General features: G+C 43.6%; 1 protein-coding gene across 2 annotated transcripts in view; it reads left to right on the forward strand.

Annotated features, from left to right (window-relative positions):
* Window positions 1-12,701, forward strand: part of FSTL4 (follistatin like 4) — a 416,621-nt gene that overhangs the window by 134,449 nt on the left and 269,471 nt on the right. For both annotated transcript variants that reach the window (XM_030213353.1, XM_030213354.1), the window contains exon 4: window positions 5,009-5,257. In XM_030213353.1, the coding sequence (XP_030069213.1) occupies window positions 5,009-5,257 (249 nt within the window). The remainder of the gene's footprint in view (window positions 1-5,008; window positions 5,258-12,701) is intronic.

Raw genomic sequence — 12,701 nt, forward strand, 5'->3', positions numbered from 1 at the left:
ATGTCCAGATTTAAGGTCCTCCTTAGCAGTGGCGTGGCTAGGGTAGTTGACACCCGGGGCCGGTCATTTTTTAACACCCGCCCCCCAAATCCAGTACTAGGCATACTGAGAATACAAAACACTCAGGACCTATAGAGCAATTCTACCATACCATAAGCAGTAATTTGTACGAGTCACACAAGGAAAATGAAAGCATCTTAAACACTACAGTGAGCACTAGAACATCAATTCACCTATTTTAAAACGAAACCAGACAGATTAGTACAGATCGTCGATCCTGCACAGTCAGTGCCAACCGAAAGCCATGTCTTTTTCACAAACACAGATACACCCTAATCCGCTATAGAATAAGTAATAATAAACTTTCTATTTATACAAAAATTAAACTGAACCCCCAATGCCAGTGGCGTTCCTAGGGGGGCAGACACCCGGGGCGGCGCCCTGCCCCCCCGGGTGCAGCACCCACCCCCAATGCAGCGTGGACCCCCCCCCGGGTGCACGCCGCTGGGGGGGGGGCTGCAGCGCGCGCCTGCTCAGAGTTCCCTGACTTCGCGCATTCGCTGCAGCTCCTTCTGACCCGGAACAGGAAGTAACCTGTTCCAGGGCAGAGGGAGCTGCAGCGAACGCGCGAAGTCAGCGAACTCAGAGCAGGCGCACGCCGCGGCACCCCCCAGCGGCGTGCACCCGGGGCGGACCGCCCCCACTGCCCTCCCCTTGGTACGCCACTGCCCAATACCAGACTCTGCATACAATGCAACACCACAGAAACAGAAAATGTCCCCTAGTACTGTGCAAAATATAAAGACAGCAGATATAAATTTGAAAAAACTAACAAATACCAATCACCACTTTACAAATTAACAAATAGAAATAAAACAAATACAGAAAATAATACCATTTTATTGGACTAATACATTTAGCTTCCAGAGGCCAAAATCTGTGCTGTTACAGTATCCTATCCTGACCTGAGGAAGGGGGTTTTGTTCTCTGAAAGTTAAGTCAAAATGTATTAAAATTAGTCCAATAAAAAGATTACCTTATTTACATGTTCTATTTATAAACATTTATTAACACAGCTACAATACTACTGTATATCCTAAAGCAAAAAAATAAAAATAAATATTTTATTTACAGTTTGTTGTCTCTGGTTTCTTCTTTCCTCATCTTCTTTTCACTCTTCCTTCCATCCAGCATCTGTCTTCGCTCTCTCTCTGCCATCCAGTGTCTGCCCTCTCTTTCCCTTCCATCCACATCTGCCCTCTATTTCTGCCCCAGTCTGCCATCTCTTCCTCCCCCTTCCATCAATATCTGCCCTCTCTCTCTTCCTTCCATTCACATCTGCCCTGTATCTCTGCCCCTTCCATCTACCATTTGCCCCAGTCTGCCCCCTTTCTCTCTGCCCCTTCCACCCACCATCTGCCCTTTCTCTCTGCCCCTTCAATCCGTCTGCCCTCCCTCTCCCATCCATCCAAGGTCTGCCCTCTCTCACGCTCCCCCCTTCCATCCAGGGTCTGTCTCCTCTCTCTCTCTCTCTCTCTCTCTCTCTCTGCCCCCTCTTTTCAGCCCCTAGTTCCAGCCCCAGCCCACATCTCCCACCTGCCCCCCTTTTCAGCCCCACTATCCCACCAGTCCCCAGCCCTTTTCTCCCATCAGTCCTGAGCTTCAGCCCCCAGCCACTTCTCCCTGTCCCCTTTTCAGCCCCTAGTTTCAACCCCAGCCCTTTTCTCACACCAGTCCCGAGCTTCAGCCCCAGCCAGTTCTCCCTGTCCCCTTTAAAGCCCCCAGTCCCCACAGTTTCAGCCCCTGCCCCTTTTCAGCCCCCAGTTCCAGTACTAGCCCCCTTATCCCAACTACCCTCCTTTTCAGCCCCCAGTTCCAGCCCCCTTCATCCACCATATGCCTTGCATCCCCCCTTTTCAGCCCCAGACCCATTCTCCCACCTGCCCCAGGCATGGACCCATTTTCCCTCCTGCCCCCTTGTCAGACCCCAGTTCCAGCTTCAGACTCCTTCTCCCATCTGAGCACTCCCCTCCCCAGTCCCCTTCTCCCTTCTGAGCACCCCTCTGAGCTCCCCAACCCCTCTCCAATCCCCTGCTCCCCTACCCTCCCCAATCCCCTTCTCCCCTCTGAGCTCCCCCTCTCCCATCTGAGCCCACCCCGAACCTGGTCCCGTCCCCCCTCCATCGAGAGCCGACAGAGCCCTCTTCTCCTGCCACCACCCTGCCTTTTTTTAAAAATCCATGCAGCGGCGCAGGCAGCGCCTCGCGTCTGCCCTGCTTGTGCTGTGAAAGGAGAAAATCGCCTCACTGGTGTCGGGCCTTCCCTCGCTATGTCTCGCCTTTGAGGAAATAGGATGTTACCTCAGAAGAGGGCGGGACACAGCGAGGGAAGGCAGGAGACGAGAGCTGTCGGCTCTCGACAGAGCACCTCCCCACCCCCTCCACCCGCTGACACCCGGGGCGGACCGCCCCCACTGCCCCGCCCTTGCTACACCACTGCTCCTTAGTCCCATCCAAAACACATCCATAACACACCTCCTTGCTATTTAGATGTAGTGCAGTGTTGGATGTCCCTATTCTGTCTTTGCAAAATCGGGATGTTTCAAGCACAAGGACACCATTTTGGTCTTTTGAGACGTCCATATACTTCGAAAATGAGTGCCAAAATGAATTTAAAAGGGAAAAATTAATTTAAAAAACAAGAAAATGATGTGAATTTTGTCCTCACGTGTACCCCTTGAAAGTAACACACGGAGATTTCATTTTCAACCCTACATGGTTTTTTTTTCCCCAAGAAGAAACAAACCCACAGAAATAGTGTAATCGTTCTTGAGTATCTTTTTACCTATAGCAGATATACATGTAGGGGCCCTTTTACTAAGCCACGTAAGCATCTACGTGCGCCCAATGCACGCCAAAATGGAGTTATTACCCAGCTACCGCGTGGCTCTTGTGGTAATTTCATGCGGTCAAAAATAGTTTTTATTTTCTGATGCGCGTATTGGGTGCTTGCCAAGTGGCATTTGACACGCGTAGGTCATTATCGCCCGGTTACCGCATGAGACTTTACTGCTAGGTCAATGGCTGGTGGTAAGGTCTCAGACCCAAAATGGGCGCGCAGCAATTTTCATTTTGACGCATGTCCATTTTCGGCAAAAATTTTAAGAAGGCATTTTTTACAGGTGCGCTGAAAAATAATTCTGCGCATGCCCAAAACCCACACCTACACTGCTGCAAGTCATTTTTCAGCGCAACTTAGTAAAAAGGCCCCCTAATTTGCTTGGCGAACTGATCCAAATTGCACAGGTTCTACCATGGTAACAGTATTTATATTCCAGTGCATGTTTCGCAGAGACATGACAAACAATTAGCACAAAACATAAAGGATATTCAGATCTCTGGGACTGTACTTTTTGGTCTGTGCAGTGACACTTTGACCGCTCCTAGTTTATTATGATTCAGGAAAAAGTCAATAATTCCTTTCTTACCAAGGCCGGATGAATTTTATTGAATTATTGATGCAGGCAGTTAATGCTTTGTAAAGAAATGTTTTCCCCTTTTCTTAACTTGTAGATTTAAAAGAAATTACTGAAAATTTGCCAAGTCTAATGGAGTCTGCTTAGAAATAGAACTATTGTATTGATTTTTTTTTTTTTTTGCTATTATAACCTTTTTGAACCACTGGATTTAAAACCTTTGATACGAAGGCTTTGCATTTCCATGTACCACTGAGAATGCCAACTGCTGGCATCAAGAGATTAGTTGAGGTCTGTTGCCCACATTTGCACGGCAGACTCTCAGTCTGTGTATTACTGATTCTCATTCCTGCTCCATAACCTAAACAGATCTTAACCTTCCTTGTATCTTAGTCAGAAACAGGTGATCCAGCTTTGATTGAGAGTTCCATCCAAAGTAGAGGTGAGGCAGTGCTGATTTGAACCAACCATGACCCCATGTCGACTTCCATTGTTAACACAGGGCTCCTTTTACTAAGCTGCGGGAAAAAGGGCTCTGCGGTAGTGGCAGGGGACATTTTCCCCTTAAGACAGGGCCCTTTTTACCACAGCAGGTAAAAAGCCCCCCAAAAATGGCCATGTGGTGGCACACTTACCGCCTCTCATTTAGGTAACGCTCATCGCCGACAGCTGAATATTTAACTGGATAGCACCCCTCTCGCTGCTGGACTGCTGACTCCATCTTAGTGTTTTTGAGTTTTTCAATAATTTAAAACTTGCTACAGTATTAAGGATATTAGCCTAATATAGATTATGATACTGCAAATAACAATAATAACCAGCTACTGTAAAGCCATCACCAAAGTCAGAGGTTAGTAGGCTGAGGTGTTTTAATCACAAGAGGTCTTATCACCTATGCACTGCTTGTATGCAGGGTTAGTTTGAAATTGCTGTATATTAGGGAAGCTCTATCACTTGCAATGACATAAGAAATGTCAATGGCATATCCCATATCATTGCATGTTGTTAATGCGAACGAGCATAAAAACAGGACATTTAGTTTTTGTTTGCTGATAATAGTACACACTGTTTGCAAAGGGTGCACTCCTTGGACGTGTGTAGAGGGAGATCCTGTTCTTCAGTTACTCTGGCCTCTTCCATTAAAGGTTGGAAGATGAGCCAGGTTTTCACCTGCTTCTTGATGTAGAGATAGTCTTTCATTGGGCAAAGCCTTTCTAGGAGTATGTACCAGAATATGGGGGCTACTTCTGAGAAAGCTGATTGGCAGGTGCCACATTGTGTGATTGTTGTGCTTAGGGATGTTTCTTGGAAGGACCTCAGAGACCTTGAAGTTGCATAGAGAGAGATCCTGCTCTTCAATTACTCTGGCCCATTTCCTTTATGGTCTATGAAGATACGAGACAGTTTTGAATTCTGCCCTATATAGTATTGATAGCCAATGAAATTTTAATAGACACGATGTGATGTGATCATGTTACTTACAAGCTATTTTATTGTTTAAAATATAGTAACAGTAGAAACTTTTGTTTTTAGTTCTCTATGGGCAAGATGGACTCCATTCATCTTGTGGAAAGAAGTACTGTGGACGTGGAAGACGGTGTATAGTTAATAAAGAGACCAAAGAGCCCGAGTGTGTGTGCCTGGAAGACTGCAAGCCCAGTTACATGCCCGTTTGCGGATCTGACGGCAAGTTTTATGAGAACCATTGTGAGCTCCATCGTGCCTCCTGCCTGCAGAAAAAGAAAGTCTACATTGTCCACAGCAAAGACTGTTTCTTCAAAGGTAGGCCCAAGTTTCAAAGATAAATTGAGGACAGTTTTCAAAAGAAAGTTGACTGCTTGACTACGAACCTAAAATTAGGTGAAATTTCATCTGGATTTAGATGCCAAATGTTTTGACTGAAATTTTATCTAACTTCAGGGACAAATGAAATGCACAAATGAATAGTGTCAGCAAAAAATCAAGTGGTGTCTTCTAACATTATTGTGCCTCTTCACGTTAGAAGATGCCACTTAGTTTTTTGCTGACACTATTCATTTGTGCGGTTTGAATGAGACATGAAGGCATATGTGCTGAAACACGACATGTGTTGGGTATTTCTTGTCAGTGCATCCTGTATACTGCATATGAAGATTTTACTATGAGCACACCTGTTGAATTTGAAGAATAAACTGAGTTTTTGGCCATTCTGGTACCTTGTCATGGTACCTTCCACTTTTTAGTTTGACTCCTGATTGTTTGTGGAAGGGTTGCTTTCCTTCTTTTTTCCTTTGGGTACAAAGGGTGGACATCAGGGGCAGAGCAAGCACCAGTGTGTAGTTTCATTTTATAAAATAGCAAAAAAAAATGACCTACAGAATCAGCTGACGCAAATCTTGATGGGTAATTTTTCATAGGTAAGAACAGAAGTAAAAATGTCCATTTAGCTTTGATTTCATTATTGTTGCAAACCCTGCAGGGTTTGTGGAACTGCAGGCAGACTGCTTTTTGCCACCAGGCAAAGCCATCATTTAAATCTATCACATTAGTCGTCTCACCAGCAGCAACACACACTGAACCTAACTCCAGTTTAGCATTGCTTTCACTTCATTTCATGTTACAAAACTTTTGCTGATGTTTTTACACCAGAGCAGATTCTTTTGGCACATTCTTATTTACTTAACAGATTTTTTCATGTCCTTATTTTTTTTCACATCACAACGATCAGCAAAAATAGAATCTTCCAGTTGAGGGAGTTTATCATGTGTCAGTTTTTTTCCCCAAGGGTACTTTTGAATCCCACTCGCTAAGCTTTTTATATCATGATGCAGAAGGTCCAGTGACACAGCTGTGGGATACAGCCCAGCAAGCCATCCATGGCATGGGTCTCATGATTCCAGTAAATACTGTATCCCAGATTTCGTTGTATTGTGTGACTGTTAATACATAGTGGAGAAGAGCAGGACCCTTAGGGTGGTGAAGAGCTTAGGGAAGTGAAAGAGAGAACTGGCTGGGGTGTGAAATGAAAGAAGGAGGACCCTTAGGAGTTAGAGAAGGGACTAGTAAAATGGAGGTAGTCAGTGGAGTGGAGGTAAGAGATGCAAAACTGTCACACAATCCAACTAAATATGGAATAAGCACTAGAGATTGGCAGTCCAGAAATTGTTGTTTCATTTCATTTCTTATGTTTTTTGCAACATTGTTCATTGGTTTTGCTTTGGTTAGCCTTCATTTTTATTTCAGGGCAATTTCAGTAAGAGTGAGCCCTCATCTTTGGAAAGAATGCACACATGTTCCTGATAGTGCATGTAAGAGCGCATTAATTCATAGTAACATAGTAAATGACGGCAGATAAAGACCTGTACAGTCCATCCAGTCTGCCCAACAACATAAACTCATTTTACATGGTATGCGATACTTTATATGTATACTCGAGTTTGATTTGTCCTTGCAATTCTCAGGGCACAGACCATAGAAGTCTGCCCAGCACTCTTCTTGTACTAAAAGTACTGAAGGTTCTGGAATCCTAAAGAGTCACGATATTCTGGAATCCCAATTAGTAGCAACATTCCATGTAGAACCCCAAAGAGTAAATGATGACAGATAAAGACCTTACGGTCCATCCAGTCTGCCCAACAAGATAAACTCATATTACATGATATGTGATACTTTATATGTATACCAGAGTTTGATTTGCCTTTCTCAGGGCACAGACCGTAGAAGTCTGCCCAGCACTGTTCTTGTACTAATTTCTGAAGCTAACGTTGAAGCCCCTTAAAATTTATACTCCAACCCATCCCTATCTATTCAGTCACGATCAGGGCATAGACCGTAGAAGTCTGCCCAGCTCCCGTTTTGTTTCCCAGTTTCCGGCGTCGCCACCCAATCATCCTCTTAAGATTCCGCGGAACCATTCCTTCTAAACAGGATTCCTTTCTGTTTATCCCACACATGTTTGAATTCCATTACCATTTTCATCTCCATCACCTCCCGCGGGAGGGCATTCCAAGGATCCACCACTCTCTCCGTGAAAAAATACTTCCTGACATTTTTCTTGAGTCTGCCCCCCTTCAACCTCAATTCATGTCCTTTAGTTCTATCCATTAGTGCCCAATGTTCCCATATTTGTTCCCACATATGGGAACATTGGGCACTAATGGGTTAATTGCAGTGCAGAAATTGAAGTGTATTTTAACGATGTGTGTAACCTAATTGGTAAACTAGCTAATCAGCGCTGTTAATTGAATGTTAACAAGAAATCAGCACTAATTAACATTAAGATTTACACGCACAACTCGCTAAGCATATTCTGTAACATGATGCACGTCAATTCTAAATTGCATATTTGAAAAGGGGGCATGGCCATGGGTGAGGCATGGGCATTTCTAAAATCTATGCACATTATTATAGAATACACCTGCTCTTGCCTAATTTAGGTGTCTGGATTTACACTAAGTTGGCATGACTAAATTTGGTTGCGTGGACAGGCGCTCAGCGTAATTCTATGTACTGCATGGAAAAAAAATTTTTAATCATTTATTTATAATTTTTCATTTTACAAGGATCACTTGCAAACAGTAATACAGAGATGACTGCACATTAATACAAGATAAGAAGAAAACAATCCCAACTAGATATATGGATTATATACAATCTTTCTCTTTCTTAGACCACAAAGTGAAGAAAATTAGGGAGAATGAGATAAGACAAGGAGATCAATTAAACAGTAAACAGAAAACATAGTATTAACCTGATTATCCCAAGATATTATTCATCTAATTCATTATTCCACATTGATCATCTGGTTGGCTTCTTCAAGACCAAAATATGGTGTATAGTCAATTCATTTCATTGAGAACATACTTATTGTCCAGATTTTAGTTAGAAATAATACATCTGATTACATTCTCTCTCTTTTAAAAACCAGAAATTATTTAACAATACATATACTTAAGTCTCTAATTCAAATCCCACTGATTAAAGCAATCCCAGTCTTCACAGGCTTCACTCCTTTCGATGTACCGCATGGAAATTTAAGCCTGTTCTATAAAATGTAGGCATACTATTGAGAATACGCCTAGGTGTATTCTCTTCATGCAGAATTTTCAGACATCACATATAGAATCTAGCCCTTACAGTGTAAGATACACATATATGCATGTAAATTAATCCAAATTTACATGCACCAGATGTAAATATGTACATATAAATTTACTGGAAATAAGTATGCACACGCTTTCATCCTAAAAATTTGCAGTATCCTCGAGGAGGAAAATAGGGTTCACGTAATGTGCACTAACAATTAACCAGCACTTGGCATGTGGAGAAGTAATTGTGTAACAATGCTTCCATATATAGATGCCTAGAGGGTGCTTGAATGAATCATATTTCTTAAATGAACATAGATGGGTAATATGGGGTGAGGTGTAAATGCTCGCACCTACATGCCACAGGTACTGACATAAATTATAGTATTATCTCCATGGTCTCACTTTAATGTTTCTGTGGAATGCATGACTGTCAGACGTCCAGTCAGAAACCTACAGCTTGTCCCTTTACAGCAGAACTAATGCTAACTCTGTGTTCAGTTGTAAATTACCAATGAACTACCGTATTTATTCCTAATCTATTTCCCACTGGTTCATAATAAAGCAAATGAATACCCTTACATTGCAAACTTTTCCAGAAAGGGGTTGCATTAGGTTGTTTTTTTATTTTTTTAACAGCATCTTGAACACTGGTGACAATGTAAAAATCAATGGATTTTTATTACAATATGCACAAAATAAATGGGGCGTAAAATGATGTTCTAATGTTCTACTAAAACACTTTACTGTATTTTACAGCCTTTCACTAGACACTTAAGTTTTTCAAGACTGCATATAATGCTAGCACAATATGCTGTGTCAGTATTTTTGCCTGGTTTTTTATTAGTGATAAGATATTTCTCCAATACTATGCAAAAAGTTCACATTGGCGGATGTGTTATGCTTTCAGAATATTTGTCCCACTATTTCATATTCATTCTTTGTCCCACATAGTGTTAAAGAAAGCAATTTCTCATTCCAACAATCCGCAGCGTTGTAAGGGCTCTATCAGAACTAGATATACAATGTCATACTTGAATTGTTTTCTGAGCAAACCATGAAATAAAGCTGGAAAGGCCTTCTGAATCTCTTGTTTTGTAAGGATGGAATACAGTGTGGTACCAGAAAGGAAACATAGGCACGTGAGGGTGGAGGGCAATTTTATACCTGGGTGTTGGTGGCGAGGCTTGACCTAGTCACCTGAAAACATGACAGAACAACAGCACAATTGAAGGAAACCCCCCTCCCCCCAAATGGCTAGCAGAGACTTAAGGACCAGCACAGCCTTCTGATCCGCCTGACAGAGGTAGCCTGACTGGGCGAAAGATCCTTGACTCTGCTGATGTGGTATGAACTTGATTTATTTATTTACAATATGATGGTCTACTTTAGGGGTCCTTTTACTAAGGTGCACTGAAAAATGGCCTGTGGTAGTTTGGGCGTGGGTTTTGGGCACACGCAGAATCATTTGTCAGCACACCTGTAAAAAAGGCCTTTTAAAAAAGTTTTGCCGAAAATAGACATACGGCAAGATCAAAATTGCCGCGCGTCCATTTTTGGGTCTGTGACCTTACCGCTAGCCATTGACCTAATGGTAAAGTCTCACGCAGTAACCAGGTGGTAATGACCTACTCACACCAAATGCCACTTGCCACGCATCTGATATGCAAGGCAGAAAACAAAAATTATTTTTCAGCCACACATATCAGACGTGCGGCAAAATTTAAATTACTGTAAGAGCCAGGCGGTAGCTGTGTGGTAACTCCATTTTGGTGCACATTGGGCGTGTGTAGACGCTTACATGGCTTAGTAAAAGGTATTTCTCAACCCTTTCCTGGAGGGTCTGATTTTCAGGATTACCACGCTGAATATGCATGAGGGATATTTGCATACAATGAGTCTCCAACAAATGAAAATTTGTCTCATGCATATTCAGTGTGGTAATCCTGAAAACCATACTGGCCAGTTATGCTCCAGGAGAGTATTGAGAAGCACTGACCTACCTTTCATAACAGAGAAGAGGAGAGAGCATTGAGGGAGGGGGAAGAGGACATGAGGGGAGGAGAGCAAGGGGGGAAGGGAATATGAAAAGTGTGTGTCCTGTTGTACACACCCCAGAGCTGCCACCACCGCACCAATTTTAGACTTCTTTGCACTTAAAATTTCATTAGAGAAGACCTTCAGAAATGCCAAAGCTATCTAAAAACTTCAAGCTTAACTTTTAATGATGGCTTTACTGGATTAATTCAGTGCAGCCTAAAACTTTGCACAGCATATTCTACAAAATCCATAAAGCTGTAATTGGTGACTGTCAATTACTTATTGGACAAATTTTCTACCATGTGGATTGTATCTGTAGAAAAAAAAAAAAAAGCAGGGTAAGAACCAATACACCTGTACATTATTTAAATAGTTCCAGATAACAAATCTCAAAATTGCAACACGAATGCAAGAATAATCTAAGGAGAATCTGCATTTTCAGACAGGGTCTGTCATGAAGATTGACACAAGTGACTCATTGCTATCTTTCAATTACATGGTTTTAATAATAACTCAAGATAGTAGATGGTGGGTGAATATGCAATTAGAAGTCATTTCGCTCCTGATTAAAAGCAAAATGGAAAGATTGTCACTTTGGACTCAACACACAGTGTATATGGCATTTGTTAGGCAAAGCTGCCAAAACAGAGGAGCAAAGTTGTCCATCACTAGTAGATAAAGCTTTCAAATGTTTGACATTTTTTCCTCCTTTGTGTAAACGTCATGTCCTCGTGTGCAGGGGCACATTTGAATGCTGCAGGGCAGGGCCGTCGAGAGGGGGGGGCAGGGGGGGCAAAATTCCCCGGGCCCGAACCTCCAGAGGGGGGCCAGGCGCTGGGGTCTCTCTCTCTCTCTCTCTCCCTCTCCCTCTCTCCCCCCCCCCCCCTCTCTCTCTCTCTCTCTCTCTCTCTCCCTCTCCCTCTCTCCCCCCCTCTCTCTCTCCCTCTCTCCTGACCGGACCTGGAGAGAGAGAGACCCCCTTGCATTGCCTGCCTAGTAGCTGCTGGGCCCTTAGGCCGCACATGCTCAGTTTTGAGACTGAGCATGTATGACCTGAGGAAAGCAGCCACAGGGGCAGGCAACACTGAGCAGAGAAGGGAGCCGCGCTGCCTGCAGCTGGGAGGCCAGCCAAGGTACTTCGGGCGGGGGGGGGGGGCGATGGTGATTCTGTGGGGGGACGGTGGCAGTGATCCCTGGGGGGGGCGGTGGCAATCCTGGGGTGGGCGATGGCCCTGCCCCGGGCCTGGATCACTCTCGGCAGCCCTGCTCCAGGGTGTCCTCTAGCTTACTGCAGCCCCTGGCTTTCTTCAGTAGTGAGAAATTATAGCTTCAGGGCCAACAGCAAGAGATCCCCAAACTTAGTCCTTGAGAGCACCAATCTTTTCAGCTTTTCAGTATTTCCACCTGAGATCTGTTTGCATACAGTAGAGGCAGTGAACGGAAATGGATCTCATACATGTTCATTGTAGCAATTCTGAAAAAAACAGACTGCCTGAGGAGAAACAGCACAAAAAAGTCTGCACTCACTAAATGTATGAAACCACCATAAACCTAGACACCTGATTTTACACCATGGTCCTGTTTCACATCAGAGACATGCAAGAGACAGGACTGAGCCCCTCCCCCTCCTTCCCAGCCACATACACACACTTGAGGGTCCTTTTACTAAGGTGCGTCGAAAAATGGCCTGCGCTGTAGATGCATGTATTGGACACGCGCAGGTCCATTTTTCAGTGTGCCTGCAAAAAAGCCTCTTTTTTTGGGGGCCGAAAAAGGGACAAGCATCAAAATAAAAATCGGCACGCATCCATTTTGAGCCTGAGACCTTACCACCTCCCACTGACTTAGCGGTAAGGTCTCACATGTTAACTAAGTGGTAATCATCTGCATGTGAATAATGCCAACTACTGCCTGGTTAGCGCCATGCGCCGGAAAGTTTTACATCACGTATAGTGGACGCGCGTAAAAATTGAAATTACCACCTGGGCCACACGGTAGCCGGGTGGTAGTTCTAAATTGGTGCACGTTGGACACTCATAGGTGCCAATGTGGCTTAGTAATAGAGCCCCTTGATTTTTTAAAATGTTGTTATGAGATAGTATTGATATTATTTATTTATT

This window comes from Microcaecilia unicolor, chromosome 8, assembly GCF_901765095.1.
Source record: "Microcaecilia unicolor chromosome 8, aMicUni1.1, whole genome shotgun sequence".
Lineage (NCBI taxonomy): Eukaryota > Metazoa > Chordata > Amphibia > Gymnophiona > Siphonopidae > Microcaecilia > Microcaecilia unicolor.